Genomic DNA, 19,032 nt, shown 5'->3' with positions numbered 1-19,032 from the left:
CTGCACTCACTATTCTGCTGGTGGAGTCACTGTGTACATCCATTACATTACTTATCCTGTACTGATCCTGAGTTACATCCTGTATTATACTCCAGAGCTGCACTCACTATTCTGCTGGTGGAGTCACTGTGTACATACATTACATTACTTATCCTGTACTGATCCTGAGTTACATCCTGTATTATACTCCAGAGCTGCACTCACTATTCTGCTGGTGGAGTCACTGTGTACATACATTACATTACTTATCCTGTACTTATCCTGAGTTACATCCTGTATTATACTCCAGAGCTGCACTCACTATTCTGCTGGTGGAGTCACTGTGTACATACATTACATTACTTATCCTGTACTGATCCTGAGTTATATCCTATATTATACTCCAGAGCTGCACTCACTATTCTGCTGGTGGAGTCACTGTGTACATACATTACATTACTTATCCTGTACTGATCCTGAGTTACATCCTGTATTATACTCCAGAGCTGCACTCACTATTCTGCTGGTGGAGTCACTGTGTACATACATTACATTACTTATCCTGTACTGATCCTGAGTTATATCCTGTATTATACTCCAGAGCTGCACTCACTATTCTGCTGGTGGAGTCACTGTGTACATACATTACTTATCCTGTATTATACTCCAGAGCTGTACTCACTATTCTGCTGGTGGAGTCACTGTGTACATACATTACTTATCCTGCACTGATCCTGAGTTACATCCTGTATTATACTCCAGAGCTGCACTCACTATTCTGCTGGTGGTCCCTGTGTACATACATTACATTACTTATCCTGTACTGATCCTGAGTTACATCCTGTATTATACTCCAGAGCTGCACTCATTATTCTGCTGGTGGAGTCACTGTGTACATACATTACATTACTTATCCTGTACTGATCCTGAGTTACATCCTGTATTATACTCCAGAGCTGTACTCACTATTCTGCTGGTGGAGTCACTGTGTACATACATTACATTACTTATCCTGTACTGATCCTGAGTTACATCCTGTATTATACTCCAGAGCTGTACTCACTATTCTGCTGGTGGAGTCACTGTGTACATATATTACATTACTTATCCTGTACTCATCCTGAGTTACATCCTGTATTATACTCCAGAGCTGCACTCACTATTCTGCTGGTGGAGTCACTGTGTACATAGATTACATTACTTATCCTGTACTGATCCTGAGTTACATCCTGTATTATACTCCAGAGCTACACTCACTATTCTGCTGGTGGAGTCACTATGTACATACATTACATTACTGATCCGGAGTTACATCCTGTATTATACTCCAGAGCTACACTCACTATTCTGCTGGTGGAGTCACTGTGTACATACATTACATTACTTATCCTGTACTGAACCTGAGTTACATCCTGTATTATACTCCAGAGCTGCACTCACTATTCTGCTGGTGGAGTCACTGTGTACATACATTACATTACTTATCCTGTACTGATCCTGAGTTACATCCTGTATTATACTCCAGAGCTGCACTCACTATTCTGCTGGTGGAGTCACTGTGTACATCCATTACATTACTTATCCTGTACTGATCCTGAGTTACATCCTGTATTATACTCCAGAGCTGCACTCACTATTCTGCTGGTGGAGTCACTGTGTACATACATTACATTACTTATCCTGTACTTATCCTGAGTTACATCCTGTATTATACTCCAGAGCTGCACTCACTATTCTGCTGGTGGAGTCACTGTGTACATACATTACTTATCCTGTACTGATCCTGAGTTACATCCTGTATTATACTCCAGAGCTGCACTCACTATTCTGCTGGTGGAGTCACTGTGTACATACATTACTTATCCTGTGTTATACTCCAGAGCTGCACTCACTATTCTGCTGGTGGTGTCACTGTGTACATACATTACATTACTTATCCTGTACTGATCCTGAGTTACATCCTGTATTATACTCCAGAGCTGTACTCACTATTCTGCTGGTGGAGTCACTGTGTACATATATTACATTACTTATCCTGTACTCATCCTGAGTTACATCCTGTATTATACTCCAGAGCTGCACTCACTATTCTGCTGGTGGAGTCACTGTGTACATAGATTACATTACTTATCCTGTACTGATCCTGAGTTACATCCTGTATTATACTCCAGAGCTACACTCACTATTCTGCTGGTGGAGTCACTATGTACATACATTACATTACTGATCCTGAGTTACATCCTGTATTATACTCCAGAGCTACACTCACTATTCTGCTGGTGGAGTCACTGTGTACATACATTACATTACTTATCCTGTACTGATCCTGAGTTATATCCTGTATTATACTCCAGAGCTGCACTCACTATTCTGCTGGTGGAGTCACTGTGTACAAACATGACATTACTTATCCTGTACTGATCCTGAGTTACATCCTGTATTATACTCCAGAGCTGCACTCACTATTCTGCTGGTGGAGTCACTGTGTACATACATTACATTACTTATCCTGTACTGATCCTGAGTTATATCCTGTATTATACTCCAGAGCTGCACTCACTATTCTGCTGGTGGAGTCACTGTGTACATACATTACATTACTTATCCTGTACTGATCCTGAGTTATATCCTGTATTATACTCCAGAGCTGCACTCACTATTCTGCTGGTGGAGTCACTGTGTACATACATTACATTACTTATCCTGTACTGATCCTGAGTTACGTCCTGTATTATACTCCAGAGCTGCACTCACTATTCTGCTGGTGGAGTCACTGTACATACATTACATTACTTATCCTGTACTGATCCTGAGTTACATCCTGTATTATACTCCAGAGCTGCACTCACTATTCTGCTGGTGGAGTCACTGTGTACATACATTACATTACTTATCCTGTACTGATCCTGATTTCTATCCTGTATTATACTCCAGAGCTGCACTCACTATTCTGCTGGTGGAGTCACTGTGTAGAAACATTACATTACTTATCCTGTACTGATCCTGAGTTACATCCTGTATTATACTCCAGAGCTGCACTCACTATTCTGCTGGTGGAGTCATTGTGTACATACATTACTTATCCTGTACTGATCCTGATTTCTATCCTGTATTATACTCCAGAGCTGCACTCACTATTCTGCTGGTGGAGTCACTATGTACATACATTACTTATCCTGTACTGATCCTGAGTTATATCCTGTATTATACTCCAGAGCTGCACTCACTATTCTGCTAGTTGTTATTGGAAACAGTCAGCAAGCTTGTACACCCCCCTAACAGCTTACCCGAGGTCCTATAATGCGGGGGCGGATAATTTTCTACGGACTGTATTACAGTCCTGCAGGGGCCACTCTTGGGGTCATGAGATTTTTGTATTCAGTTCTTTCTTGCCTCTTGTACTTACTCTGACAAGTCTCATCGTCAACTTCTTCATCGTCCGTGTCCAGATCGTCGCCATCATCCTCCTCCTCGTCGTCATCGTCGTCGTCATCACTTTCCATCACCTCGGCATCCTCATCTATCCACTTTCCGGGGAGCAGACCAGCAGCGTCATAGGAATTACACAGGGGCCCCACAATGTGAGTGATGAACGACTCCTGGAGCTTGGCCAGTTGTGGAGACGTCCGGTCCATGAAGGGGCTGATGGGTAAACCCAGAGTCGCCTCCTCGTCCCCCTGGAAGACAATGGCGTCATAATCAGCGTGTGGACCCGACATTTCAGTCACGTCAACAACTATTTTCCAAACATAAACAAGCGTGCAAAAGTCCAGGCGCCCCAAGTGTGGTCAGAATACGGATATAACAGGGGACACATCAGGGGCCACAGATCGCCTCATTCATGCCTCCGGCGCCATTTCTCTACCTGTTCGTAGAATTCATTGACAATGCCTTCCGTCCACTTGAGGTGCAGTTCGCGGGTCTTCGCGGGGCCGTTAATGTCCGCCAGTTTAATGCACACCTGGCACACGAGGAGCCGGTCGTTCTCATTACTCCAGTCTATGCCGTTACTATTCACATCATTTACCTGTCAGCAGAGAACAGGTTAATATCGCTGCAGTCCCCTCGCCCAAGTGGTTTCATTTTTCTCGATCTCCTCGCGGTCAGGTCATTGCGCTTGCTCTGGGGTTGTCATGGGAACATCAATAGACGAACCGTGCAGGAGCTTCCTATATGCTGATGTGGCCCCCACTCATAAGAGCGAAGGTCACATGACAGGAAGTCTATGCACAGAAAAAGGAGTTGATATCGCCATGACAACGCCAGAGCAAGCGCAACGTTTCCAGGACCGCAGCAATTAGGAGATTAGTAAAGAAAAATCAAACAATGAGACGATTACAACATCCAGACATAAAGAGCTGGTACCGAGAACTACAACTTCCATCATTTCCTTACGTGTTCGTTACCATCACCCAACGAGTGAACCGGTCCTTAAAGTGTCTCTCCAGTTATACTCTGTTGCCGTGGCAACCGTACCACGCTCGGAGAGTATCATGCACTTGTCCAATTCTAAATAATCGGACCCGTGCACCGTACTCCGGTGCGCTGTAGGGTTGCCGCGGCAACAGTACTGTGCAGGAGAGTTTCTCCACTTCTGGCGCGTTCGTTTAGGTAGAAAAGTATAACTGGGGGGACAAGACGGCGAACCACAGAAAACACGAGGAGAATCAACGCGCCAAGTCTGCGCCAATTCACCAATACAATCCCCTGTGAGCCAAGCAGCTCACACTCTAGACCGATCCATTATCAGGACGGGAGAGACGTGCGTTGCTGCAGAGGATTGTCTACACTGACACACTATAACACACCCTCAGCTGTGTGAAATATTCGGTCAGTGAGATTCACTAACAGCAAGCAGAGATATTGAAAATGGTGAGGACATGAAGCGCAGTCCATTAGAACGCTGCAGAATCGTTCATTATTTAAAGCTTTGTCTGAACTCGTCCTACAAACCTTGGCGTTGAACTCGGCCAAAAAATCAAAATGTTTCTTGAGGTCGGTGGCGAGGATCGCTTCAATCACCAGGAATCGGAACCTCTTGAACTGCACGTGGTCCAGGTACGTCAGGAAGTTGTGATCCGGCTGTGAGAGGAAGAGGTTCCAGGCGGCGGCCGCGTGGTGGTTCTCCAGGACGGATCTGTCGTTATACAGAACGGCCTGTAACGAGAGCAGAGTCAGCGGAGGGCGCGGCTGAGACCTGCGATTATAACGTAAACTAAAGGAACGCATTAAATACGGCTCCAAAGTGACCAGCCTCATCCATGACCGCCAAGAATGAGGAGGTCACAATATAGAAGTGTAAATAATCTGCGGTGTATTGTCCCCTGTTATCAGCCACTTAAGGCCGGAGCGCGGCTGACCGGAGGTCACTGGACGAGGAGGGATCTATATGTCTAACTAGCATTACCTGAACCCCAGGAAGGATGGAAGAGAACCTGTCCCACCCCATCTATAATTAACCCCACAGTCACGGACTACACATCACCTGGAGAATCCAAGTACATTTCTCTTAACCTTGCTGCTGTATAGTAGACTGCCTCTCCCTGCTGCACAGATGTATTATATGCTGTATAGTAGACTGCCTCTCCCTGCAGCACAGATGTATTATATGCTGTATAGTAGACTGCCTCTCCCTGCAGCACAGATGTGTATTATATGCTGTATAGTAGACTGCCTCTCCCTGCAGCACAGATGTATTATATGCTGTATAGTAGACTGCCTCTCCCTGCAGCACAGATGTGTATTATATGCTGTATAGTAGACTGCCTCTCCCTGCAGCACAGATGTATTATATGCTGTATAGTAGACTGCCTCTCCCTGCTGCACAGATGTATTATATGCTGTATAGTAGACTGCCTCTCCCTGCTGCACAGATGTATTATATGCTGTATAGTAGACTGCCTCTCCCTGCAGCACAGATGTATTATATGCTGTATAGTAGACTGCCTCTCCATGCTGCACAGATGTATTATATGCTGTATAGTAGACTGCCTCTCCCTGCTGCACAGATGTGTATTATATGCTGTATAGTAGACTGCCTCTCCCTGCTGCACAGATGTATTATATGCTGTATAGTAGACTGCCTCTCCATGCTGCACAGATGTGTATTATATGCTGTATAGTAGACTGCCTCTCCCTGCTGCACAGATGTGTATTATATGCTGTATAGTAGACTGCCTCTCCATGCTGCACAGATGTGTATTATATGCTGTATAGTAGACTGCCTCTCCCTGCTGCACAGATGTGTATTATATGCTGTATAGTAGACTGCCTCTCCATGCTGCACAGATGTGTATTATATGCTGTATAGTAGACTGCCTCTCCCTGCAGCACAGATGTATTATATGCTGTATAGTAGACTGCCTCTCCCTGCAGCACAGATGTATTATATGCTGTATAGTAGACTGCCTCTCCATGCTGCACCGATGTGTATTATATGCGGTATAGTAGACTGCCTCTCCCTGAAGCACAGATGTATTATATTCTGTATAGTAGACTGCCTCTCCCTGCAGCACAGATGTATTATATGCTGTATAGTAGACTGCCTCTCCCTGCAGCACAGATGTATTATATGCTGTATAGTAGACTGCCTCTCCCTGCAGCACAGATGTATTATATGCTGTATAGTAGACTGCCTCTCCCTGCTGCACAGATGTGTATTATATGCTGTATAGTAGACTGCCTCTCCATGCTGCAGTGTATTATATGCTGTATAGTAGACTGCCTCTCCCTGCAGCACAGATGTGTATTATATGCAGTATAGTAGACTGCCTCTCCATGCTGCACAGACTTGTATAATCTGTATAGTAGACTACCTCTCCATGCTGCACAGACTTGTACTATCTGCTGTATAGTAGACTGCCTCTCCATGCTGGTATTATATGCTGTATAGTAGACTGCCTCTCCCTGCTGCACAGATGTGTATTATATGCTGTATAGTAGACTGCCTCTCCCTGCAGCACAGATGTATTATATGCTGTATAGTAGACTGCCTCTCCCTGCTGCACAGATGTATTATATGCTGTATAGTAGACTGCCTCTCCCTGAAGCACAGATGTATTATATGCTGTATAGTAGACTGCCTCTCCCTGAAGCACAGATGTATTATATGCTGTATAGTAGACTGCCTCTCCCTGCAGCACAGATGTATTATATGCTGTATAGTAGACTGCCTCTCCCTGCTGCACAGATGTATTATATGCTGTATAGTAGACTGCCTCTCCCTGAAGCACAGATGTATTATATGCTGTATAGTAGACTGCCTCTCCATGCTGCACAGATGTATTATATGCTGTATAGTAGACTGCCTCTCCCTGCTGCACAGATCTGTATGGGAAGTCTATTATGTATAATATTGTATTTTTTTTAATCAGAATGGTTATATCTGAGGCCGGCGTTACATTGGGACAAGTTTGGAGAAATCCCTGCTACCCCATGATGCGGCTTCTCTTCTGATCACAGGGAGTGTAATGCACATTATTGACGACGATCACCTCGTTGTGCGGCCGCAGCGCCGAGATTTCCTTCCTTCCAGGGATTTGTTGCATTTCATGGTTAAATCTAAGTTCCGATAAATCATGAGCCTAAAGTAGAATCATTCATCGCTAAACCAATTTAGAAGCCTTAATGTCGATCCTGAAAAATCTCGCCGTCTTCCCGGGCGTCCGCGTGACATCCATCTTCATAACAGGATTAGTTTGCTGGTTCCCCGTAATCACGTTATATGAGAGGTGAATCCCCGTCCTGCGCCTTCTAATCAAGAGGAGAAGACGAGAACAGGAGGCGCATCCGTCTCTGCCGCTCAACAAGGTCCCAGCAAACATCCGCCCCTCGCTGTCATTTCTCGGCCACGCAGGACGGGGGAGGGGGTGACCGCCATTGTGTCTTTAATTCAATTAGTGCTGTAATTAAACTAACGGCATAATCAGAACGAACGGCGCCACGAACGGACGCTGCAGGGAAATAACACAGTCCATTTCCCAGCACAGTTTATACAAGGGACAGGAGGAAAGGACCCCCAGGGGCCCCTCTCCTACTTCAGGGGCTCGGTCCTGGGGGGTGGCATTACCAGGATAAAGCCCAGAGGAGCAGCAGAGGAGCCGGCGCCCAAGTAAGTGACTGGCCACCTAAAGACGGGCTCCGCCAATGATAAATCTGAGTGTACGAGAGGGGCCCCTGCAGGAGAAGCACCACCACCAGGGGGCAGCTTGTTTCGGTTCCTCCCTCCTGGTTTGGGATTGTACATCGGGGTATTCGCAGGTGACATGCCGGAGATACAATATGGCCGCCGCCGTGACGCGCTGGGTGGAGAGATGACGTGTCGGGTTGGACCGCACTCACCTGTGGTGCATTTGTGGCCACGAGAAAGGCATTTGTGCGGCCGGGGTGGTCATAATCGTGCATGGCAGCCGCCACGTACAGCGCCATTAACTCCAGTGCCGGGATGTTCGCCGCCAGGCAGCCATAACTTTCATCTGTGATCAGACAGCTCCGCGAGGACAAGTACGTGTGACTGACCCCACTGTCCGAGTCTGGAAGAAGGACAAAGAGAGAATGAGGAGAGGTGAACCCCCAAACCAAGCAGCCACAACCCCAAAACACCACCACACCGAGGAGGATTTACTGCTCCTCCACCCATCGTTCTCAAGTCAGTAAACAGCAGCCTGACAACGGTCTCCTCCTGTCCTGCCTCTCCCCGCTGCACAATAGTCTATCCCCGATATCAGCAGGTCTAGATTTGCGTCAATTTTTTTGGCCATTTCCTCCTCCTCCTCCACATAATGGAGGTGACCAAAAACTACACCGAGACCCTCCCCCCATTTTTGTGACCGACAAGAAAATTTTACAGCTAATAAGACGCACGCACACCGTATACTGCCTAATTGTGGCCGCGGTGCCTCTAGGGGCGCAGCTCTGACTGCCACTGTAACCTAGGTAGGTATTGGGCAGGAGCTGGTCAGGCAGACAGGAGCGGGGGATGGGCAGGAGCTGGTCAGGCAGACAGGAGCGGGGGATGGGCAGGAGCTGGTCAGGCAGACAGGAGCGGGGGATGGGCAGGAGCTGGTCAGGCAGACAGGAGCGGGGGATGGGCAGGAGCTGGTCAGGCAGGCAGGACCGGGGGATGGGCAGGAGCTGGTCAGGCAGACAGGAGCGGGGGATGGGCAGGAGCTGGTCAGGCAGACAGGAGCGGGGGATGGGCAGGAGCTGGTTCCAGAGTTTAAAGTTTACAGCAAGGACTCGCTGCATTGCATTGCTGGAGATGTGGTTTTTAAGAGTTCCCAGAATTCCTGCTGATGAGCCGCATCATCAACGATTGTCCGTCCCGGTAAATTTATGATTCGGACTCCGGCACTTTCCTCCCTGAAGTCGATGTTTCCAGAGTCATTTATAATCAGTGTTTTGACGAAGCAAGAAATTCTGCTCCATCTGCAGCAGAACTGACACCAGCACAATTATAGCAGAGCCGAGACGCTGCGTCACTGGGACCAACACCCGCCTGCTCGATGGCGACCCCACAACCAAATATAAATGGGCGACTGCCCCCGGAGTGAACCTGCGGATTATAAACAATCACCGAGATGTTCTGCAGAGGTGAAATGTCCAGCGGAAGACGTAGAATCTGAGCGATGGCGTTACAGCCGGACGTTGCCAGAAAGTGAAATAATCCGATCAGTGACAATGCGGCCTCCCCTCCCCCATAGGGCTCGGTCCATTATAACGCTCGATCCTCCACTAATAAAGAGCCCTCAGCCGCCCCCCACAGTTATTAGGTGTGTGCCCTAAAATGGGGGACACTGGAAAGGTTTGTCAGGGGCCGCTGGGTGTGGGAGCCCCCGGGGCAGCGCTGGGTGTGGGAGCGGCCCCCCCCCCGAGGCAGCACTGGGTGTGGGAGCGCCCCCCGGGGCAGTGCTGGGTGTAGGAGCGCCCCCCAGCGCAGCGCTGGCTCTGGGAGCGCCCCCCCCCGGGGCAGCACTGGCTCTGGGAGCGCCACCCGGGGCAGAGCTGGGTGTGGGAGCGCCCCCCCGGGGCAGCGCTGGCTCTGGGAGCGCCCCCCCGGGGCAGCGCTGGGCGTGGGAGCGCCCCCCGGGGCAGCGCTGGGCGTGGGAGCGCCCCCCGGGGCAGCGCTGGGCGTGGGAGCGCCCCCCGGGGCAGTGCTGGGTGAGGGTGGGAGCCCCCCGGGGCAGCGCTGGGTGTGGGAGCCCCCCCGGGGCAGCGCTGGGTGTGGGAGCCCCCCCGGGGCAGCGCTGGGTGTGGGAGCCCCCCCGGGGCAGCGCTGGGTGTGGGAGCCCCCCCGGGGCAGCGCTGGGTGTGGGAGCCCCCCCGGGGCAGCGCTGGGTGTGGGAGCCCCCCCGGGGCAGCGCTGGGTGTGGGAGCCCCCCCGGGGCAGCGCTGGGTGTGGGAGCCCCCCCGGGGCAGCGCTGGGTGTGGGAGCCCCCCGGGGCAGCGCTGGGTGTGGGAGCCCCCCGGGGCAGCGCTGGGTGTGGGAGCCCCCCGGGGCAGCGCTGGGTGTGGGAACACTTCTCTCTTTCCATAAATGCTGCAATCAGGGAACGTCGCTCAGGATATTTTTAGTCCGGGGCGTTTAATTTCCTAATTATGTAAAGAATTATTAACCTAATGCGCCGCAAGAGCCGGGAAAGTGCTGACTGCGGCGGAGGAAATACTCGCAGCCGGGGACTTGGCAGCAGACGAGGAACCATCAGCATTTACCCATCAATCACTTCACCAGGACGCAAATAAAACAGGAGCGGTGGCGAGAGACCGCTTAACCCCGTCAGGACCGGCACCTCATAGAGTAGGGGGTCTGCAACCTGTGCCTCTCCAGATGCTGCAGAACTACAACTCCCTACAAGCCCTGGCAACCACATCATGGGAGTTGTAGTTTCCCAACAGCTGGAGCCACTAGTCTTGGGAGAATAGAACATTTTCTGATGTCATGCGGCCCCCTCCTTACTGACTGATCACCATGGCGGCCCCCTCCTTACTGACTGATCACCATGGCGGCCCCCTCCTTACTGACTGATCATCATGGCGGCCCCATCCTTACTGACTAATCACCATGGCGGCCCCATCCCCCACCACCGTTGTGGTGAACCTTCCCCTTCTCGCTGGATCAGACTGAGGTTGGGTTTTGCGGTTACGCGGCGCTGGACATCACTGGGGGGCATTTGATTTAGGCCACAGCCGTCATCGAGGGTTCACTCACCTGCCTCATCGCTGGACAACTCCTGGAAACCGGGAACAGGTTGTGTGGTCAGAAACCAAACTGCGTGCAGGACGTCCGTGGCGTGAGTGCGATTATGGTCTGTAAGAGAATCCCAAATATTAACAGGGCAGAAGAAACCGAAATGTTCTGCGATCTCCCCCGGAAGACCCTCTAATCCCGGGGTGAATGTTATAAAAGACATCAGGCTATCAAACCGCGGTTCTTCTCCGCGCAGGAGACGGTCGCCTCGTACTCACATGGAATATCCCGGTAGCCGCTTTCTAAAGCCCGGAAGAAGTTTATGAATTCTCTTTCAGGAATTTTGAAGATTTCAAACAAACTTGTATCGTGGAACAAAGTGAATGAAACCTGCGAGACACAACACGGAAGATGCCACAATCAGAGTCCGGTCCAGAGCAGCGCACAAGACCACGTACCGAACCACACACTCCACCACGTACCGAACCGCACACTCCACCACGTACCGAACCGCACACTCCACCACATACCGAACCGCACACTCCACCACGTACCGAACCGCACACTCCACCACGCACCGAACCGCACACTCCACCACGCACCGAACCGCACACTCCACCACGTACCGAACCGCACACTCCACCACGTACCGAACCGCACACTCCACCACGTACCGAACCGCACACTCCACCACGTACCGAACCGCACACTCCACCACGTACCGAACCGCACACTCCACCACGTACCGAACCGCACACTCCACCACGCACCGAACCGCACACTCCACCACGCACCGAACCGCACACTCCACCACGTACCGAACCGCACACTCCACCACGTACCGAACCGCACACTCCACCACGTACCGAACCGCACACTCCACCACGTACCGAACCGCACACTCCACCACGTACCGAACCGCACACTCCACCACGTACCGAACCGCACACTCCACCACGCACCGAACCGCACACTCCACCACGCACCGAACCGCACACTCCACCACGCACCGAACCGCACACTCCACCACGCACCGAACCGCACACTCCACCACGCACCGAACCGCACACTCCACCACGTACCGAACCGCACACTCCACCACGTACCGAACCGCACACTCCACCACGTACCGAACCGCACACTCCACCACGTACCGAACCGCACACTCCACCACGTACCGAACCGCACACTCCACCACGTACCGAACCGCACACTCCACCACGTACCGAACCGCACACTCCACCACGTACCGAACCGCACACTCCACCACCAATCACACACATTCACATACTAAACTACACACGTGACCACGAACTTATTAAATCAGACACACACGACCATGTACCGAACCACCCACACACATCAAATAAAACCAGAGCGCGGCTATAGAAGCCGATTAACCTACATTATTGAAATTTACCGCCAGCTCAGGATCGCTCTGCTGTATACAGGACGGGGGTGGGGGCAGCGCACAGAGAACATGGCGGCGGCGGCTCCTGTTATCACTACATTAGTATTTGGGCAGTGTGACGCTGCCATTGTCTCCCGGCAGAGGATTGATTTCTATTATAAATACTTGTCTGACCTTCTGGGATTTCTCCATCTTTAATCTGCATCTGAGATACTTTAGGTCTTCTACTCCAGTCACATCCAGAGCTGCAGCCAGAGTTCTGCTGGTTTCTAGTTAGCACTCTGCTGCCCTCTGCTGGGTAAATTGTGTACAGAACATGCTGGTCTGGCAGAGATGTAGTTGACAATAGAATAACTGCACGGCAGACAACCGAGTATAAATACACAAGTCACGGGAATACGAGGGAGACGAAAGGCGCAGAACTTGTCCTGAAATTCCAGTTATGACACCGAGAAACGTCCCAACGTTTTCCTCGTTGCTGAGACAAGTTGTTTATCTAGAAGTCGCGGTCGCCATCGGAGACTTCACCAATATCCGGTCAGAGGAGAAGTGACGCCGCCGAAGGTGAAAAACCGCGGCAGCCGCTTCTCACGGAGCTCGGATTTTATTATAAGGCTGATCACATAAAAGGCATCGGGATATCAGCGGTCCAGATACACGGCCGCCGCGCCTGCGCCACAATCCCAAATGTTTCTTGTATCCAAAAACACAAAATAGATTTAGAAACATTTATCAAACTCGTGTATTTCCGGAGCCGCGATAAAAGCGCCTGAGGACGGCGACGCAACATACGGATTATTTGTAGCTGCAACCGCAGAATGAACAATCATCTCGACAGGTAAAAGATTACTTTGTAGCAGTTTCATTGCAAAACATATCACATGACCCTGCTGAGCCAATCAGAGAGCTGTGACGTCATAGAGCGGCTTCCGAAAGGTACTACAACCCCCAACAATCTACATAACGGAAAGAAACCGGCTAAGTATCAGACGTTCTAGGGTCTGGATCTTATCGGACAGTAATATTTTTAATTGACCATCACATAATAGGACCGGCCAACGGAAATAAACGCGTCATATCAGAACACACAAAAAAACCTGTCAAGACCCCTGAAAAATGAAAGACCATCCAGAACCGCCGCCGGCTACATCCAGAACCTCCGCCGGCTACATCCAGAACCTCCGCCGGCTACATCCAGAGCCGCCGCCGGCTACATCCAGAACCGCCGCCGGCTACATCCAGAACCGCCGCCGGCTACATCCAGAAGCTCCGCCGGCTACATCCAGAACCTCCGCCGGCTACATCCAGAGCCGCCGCCGGCTACATCCAGAAGCTCCGCCGGCTACATCCAGAACCTCCGTCGGCTACATCCAGAACCTCAGCCGGCTACATCCAGAACCTCCGCCGGCTACATCCAGAACCGCCGCCGGCTACATCCAGAACCGCCGCCGGCGAGACTCAAACAATAATATAGGAAACATTTACACCGGTTATTTTTTTCCTTTATAAGGTGAACACGGAAAACTCACCGCGAAAAGACAGAAATTAGGAGACGTCCCCGATATTAAGAGCGAGCGCAGAATATAGCCAATCATGTCTAAATTGAAGGGTGCTGGGCCTGGAGATCCAGTAGATCCCTCTCTGACTGGATCTCTTCTGCCCCTCTGTTACAGGAGTTATTCCGGCTTTATGGACCCGGATATTGGTGAAGTCTCCGATGGCGACCACGACTTCCAGATAAACAACTTGTCATAGCAACGAGGAACACGTGGTCAGAACTGAAACTCCAGGATAAGTTCTCCACCTGTCGTCTCTCTCGTATAAGTGACGTCGTGTTTATATCAAATTATTCCAGGAGGTGTAACCTGAAGGTCCGGGGCCCGCGGTGCGACATCTGTAACGACCATGTGCCATTCATAATGATTACTTATGTGGCCCCCGCAGGAACCAGAGCCCAGGTGTAACTGCTGCCTCTATAATTACACCCCTGACGCAATTACTGTAGGAGTCAATAGTCTGGTGCAGAATTGTGAATGCAGCTCTGAATGCGAATGGAATAGAAAACATGATGCAAAGTGTATGGACAAGTATTTCCACACATCCAATCAGAGACTGAGCCCCACAGAGCATCTGACTCCACCCACAGAGCATCTGACTCCACCCACAGAGCATCTGACTCCACCCACAGAGCATCTGACTCCACCCACAGAGCATCTGACTCCACCCACAGAGCATCTGACTCCACCCACAGAGCATCTGACTCCACCCACAGAGCATCTGACTCCACCCACAGAGCATCTGACTCCACCCACAGAGCATCTGACTCCACCCACAGAGCATCTGACTCCACCCACAAACAAGCGGCTCCTGACGTCTTCTCCGCCGATCTCGCCCACGTTACATCTTCTCAGTGCACTTGATCTAAATGAAGTCTCCATTAATGACGCGTTGTGTTTTCCGCTGCGGGCACGGTCGCTCTCACGTCAGCAGCTATCCTGGAAGGACCTCGGATTACTCATTCTAGTATTTTGGAGTCCAATGATCTCAACGCTAGAATTTGGCAGGAGAGGCTGCGGCGGCCACTTCAGCTGCATTAGACAATTCTGGAGAAAACCGTTTTATTGGGAGACGACCGAGCCAAAAAAAGTGAAGTCATAATGAAAAGTTGTCAGGCTGAGAATGATTTTGTGCCGCCACCAGGAAATCAATGATCGCCGACGCTCAGCAAGTCACATCTATAATGTCTGAACGCAGCAGAAGTGGAAATTACAGGAGGCAGAAATAATCTAATGCGGATATTAATGGACGGAGACGGGGGAGGGGGAGGGGTATTAATTGTGCTTTATAAAAATGTAACTCCAAATCTCCATACATAGGACTGATGGAAAAACAGAGGAATCCAGGTCCTCACTGGCACTATAGCGCTTCTCCTGCTGATTAAACTTCACCTTTACTGGGGGGAATATTTATTCCTAGAAGCATTATCCTAACTGGATCAGATACAAAGTAAATCACAGCTGGGGGCGCTATTGCATTGGAGTCTATGGAAAGTTCACTTAGTGGTAAAAAGTGGTACTGCAGGTGACAGACGTCCCAGGATCATATATATCAGAATATCATATAATAGACGATATTAGAACATATTCTCGGAGGTCACAGGTACCTGACTAAGGATCCTCCCGGATTTCCCTCCAGTCTTCTCCATAAGATTGAAGATTGGAAAATTCCAATTATCCAACTTCTGCAATAACTCGTCCTGATCCTCTAAGAGCAAATCCAGAGCCGACTCCTCCTCAATCTGAGCAGAGACACAAGTTCAGAGCAGCGTTATCCAGCGGGGGCCACAAAACCAACAGGTTAACCGCGCAGCCATCGAGCACCGGAGCAGAGCGCGGCCGATCCGGGGACACTGAAAAACCCCCAACATCTACAGCGGCTCACAGCACGCCGATCCACAAGATCTAATACAACAAATACATCTGGAACTTTCTAATGGACTGCGTTTCAATTGCTCCCAAATGTAAAGATCTCTGCTTGCTGTCAGTGAATGGAAACATTATTGTTCTTTATATCAAGGGGCCGAAAACCCATCCTGACCCTAGCCCTGCTCACACCACAGAGGGTTTGTTACAGTTGTGTCCTCTCTAGAAAATCTCTGTTCTGGACTCCCGGTCGATCGTTCTTACCTGCAGCGATACATTGTAACAAGCCTTCTGCTGTGTGAGTTCCATGATAATTAATAGGGTGACAATGTCTTAAAGGGCCAGGTTACCTCTGACTGTTGGTTTGTCTGCGTCTGTTCATCGTCCTCAGATCGTGTCTTACAATCGCTCTGCGGTCGCTTTTCCTGCGTTCTGTCTGGTAAGTGCAAAGATTCGGCCTGAACGCTGGGATGTTCTCCTGTAAGACACGAAAAAAGAAAACGAAGTTCAGACGCGACATTAACAAGACACGGTCGACACCAAACCTGTAACAGCCGATGACATCATGGCGGCTACAGTAAAAGGGACTCTAAGCAATTGTCTAGGACAATGTCATTTACATGCAGGACACGGATATCTCCCCCGCAGGTGGAGAGCGGCTCTGGATCTCGCGGCCTCTAGGACAGAGAATTCCCCAATAAAATCCTAAAAGCTCCACAAAAAAGAGAAGGAGAACAAATCAATTTTATCCTGAGTTCTAAAGCGTACATCAGCTCATAGGCTCCACTAGAACAGCGCCCCCTGGTGGTCAGTCACCTGCTCATAGGCTCCACTAGAACAGCGCCCCCTGGTGGTCAGTCACCAGCTCATAGGCTCCACTAGAACAGCGCCCCCTGGTGGTCTGTCACCAGCTCATAGGCTCCACTAGAACAGCGCCCCCTGGTGGTCAGTCCCCAGCTCATAGGCTCCACTAGAACAGCGCCCCCTGGTGGTCAGTCACCAGTTTATAGGCTCCAATAGAACAGCGCCCCTGGTGGTCAGTCACCAGCTCATAGGCTCCACTAGAACAGCGCCCCCTGGTGGTCAGTCCCCAGCTCATAGGCTCCACTAGAACAGCGCCCCCTGGTGGTCAGTCACCAGTTTATAGGCTCCAATAGAACAGCGCCCCTGGTGGTCAGTCACCAGCTCATAGGCTCCACTAGAACAGCGCCCCCTGGTGGTCAGTAACCAGTTTATAGGCTCCAATAGAACAGCGCCCCTGTTGGTCAGTCACCAGTTTATAGGATCCAATAGAACAGCGCCCCCTGTTGGTCAGTCAACAGTTTATAGGCTCCACTAGTACAGCGCCCCCTGTTGTTTAGTCACCAGTTTATAGGCTCCACTAGTACAGCGCCCCCTGGTGGTCAGTCACCAGCTCATAGGCTCCACTAGAACAGCGCCCCCTGTTGGTCAGTCACCAGTTTATAGGCTCCACTAGTACAGCGCCCCCTGGTGGTCCATCACTAATTCATAGACTCCACTACAACAGCGCCCCCTGGTGGTCAGTCAACACTCTCACCTGATTTTCGCAGTTGGTTCTCAGCACCGGACTGCGAGCCGACGTCCAACGATTCGGAGTTTGAAGTAGATTTATAAATCTTGTGATCACAACTAGAAGGAGGAAGGAGAAGATAAATCTACAAGACGACACGTCCGACCTACAACATCATGCAGCAGCGCGGGCGGGGGACACGTAACAGCAGCCGTATCCGTGGTCGCCCAGATTCAAGGTGAGAAACGACAAATCCACGATGTAGTGAAATGTCCGAGCCCCAGGAATCAGAGAGCGGAGGAGGATCAGGAGGCGCCACCCACGGGTGCCGCAGCGTCAGTTATAACGGATTACTATGGGGCGCCGCGTTTACCTGTGACATATATGGCTTGTAGATTGTCTGATTGGCTGCGGGGAATCCTGAGAACTTAGCGTATAACCCGCAGCTTTATATAAGGTAACACTTGGTTTCGTGAGAAAATCCGCGGTGTCCGGGAACTCCACAGGCGAGCGGTTAAACGTAGAACCGTAACTGGGCGAGCTGACCGGGCTCAGAGCGGGAGAGGCACCTGAAAGACAGCGAGACAACGACAGACGTGAGACCGGAGCGAGACGAACCCGCACCCCTACAAAACACCACAGCCGGAAGTGGCTGATAACAGGGAGCAATAGACTGGATACCCCTGCACCTGCTTACATTCAGAAACCAAAATCTACCCTGACCTAGTCCTGTGCACACTGCTGATGGGTCGTTGCTGTGTTTAGCTCGCTGGTAAATTGTAGCACGTCCATCTGTTGTATAAGCAGGATGTGTTTTCATTATGTAGACAAGACGACTCCCATTCACTGAAAGCAAGCTGAGATCTTGGTGAGGAGTTGAAACACAGTCTTTTACAAAGATGCAGAACTTCTTCCATCCTGATGAAGCTTCGTTTACAAAAAACGGGACACTGGCCCTTTAAGTGCTCTAGATTCAGTCACTGCAGCAGCTTTATTACTGACACATTGTGACGCTTACCAGCTCTCCTGGCGCCCATGTGGGGGGTTAGAGTCACAGACGATGACCTCTGCTTTGGTATTGTCAGCAGGTTGGAGCTGAAAGGTCCATTTGGATAAGATCCCTGACTGCAGAGAGAAGAATATATTACATGGAAACAGAAAAAAAAATCATAAAACTGGAGGGGGGGGGGGCACCGGGATGAAGACGCTGGGAGTGGAGGGGGAGGGGCCTCCGCAGCCGTCATACTAAGGGCTCATTAAGACGAGCGTGTTCCGGGTCCATATGAGGTGAAATAACGGACAGCACGCGGACCATTCATGGGGCCGTTCCCACATCCTTTGATTCTCATGCAGCGCAGTGTCCGATATTGCTGCGTTTTTGTGGACGTTGTCACCCATTGAAGTCTATAGGTGTGTGAAAACCACGGACAGCAGGCGGACGACATCCACGTGGACAGCAGACGGACGCCATCTACGTGGACAGCAGACGGCCGACATCCACGTG

The 19,032-nt window shown here is 50.4% G+C and overlaps 1 protein-coding gene across 2 annotated transcripts in view; it reads right to left on the bottom strand.

The window, feature by feature from the left end:
- PDE3B (phosphodiesterase 3B) overlaps nt 1-19,032 on the bottom strand; it is a 114,429-nt gene that overhangs the window by 9,091 nt on the left and 86,306 nt on the right. For both annotated transcript variants that reach the window (XM_075838205.1, XM_075838206.1), the window contains exons 5-15: nt 18,547-18,653; nt 17,902-18,097; nt 17,556-17,647; nt 16,348-16,475; nt 15,739-15,873; nt 11,443-11,554; nt 11,186-11,284; nt 8,320-8,510; nt 4,933-5,136; nt 3,845-4,006; nt 3,386-3,656 (exon numbers count right to left, since the gene is read on the bottom strand). In XM_075838205.1, coding sequence (XP_075694320.1) covers nt 3,386-3,656; nt 3,845-4,006; nt 4,933-5,136; nt 8,320-8,510; nt 11,186-11,284; nt 11,443-11,554; nt 15,739-15,873; nt 16,348-16,475; nt 17,556-17,647; nt 17,902-18,097; nt 18,547-18,653 — 1,697 coding nt within the window. The remainder of the gene's footprint in view (nt 1-3,385; nt 3,657-3,844; nt 4,007-4,932; nt 5,137-8,319; nt 8,511-11,185; nt 11,285-11,442; nt 11,555-15,738; nt 15,874-16,347; nt 16,476-17,555; nt 17,648-17,901; nt 18,098-18,546; nt 18,654-19,032) is intronic.

The sequence above is a fragment of the Rhinoderma darwinii genome, chromosome 9 (assembly GCF_050947455.1).
Source record: "Rhinoderma darwinii isolate aRhiDar2 chromosome 9, aRhiDar2.hap1, whole genome shotgun sequence".
Lineage (NCBI taxonomy): Eukaryota > Metazoa > Chordata > Amphibia > Anura > Rhinodermatidae > Rhinoderma > Rhinoderma darwinii.
The sequence above is the reverse complement of the archived record's forward strand: the minus strand, read 5'-3'. Positions and strand labels throughout refer to the sequence as shown.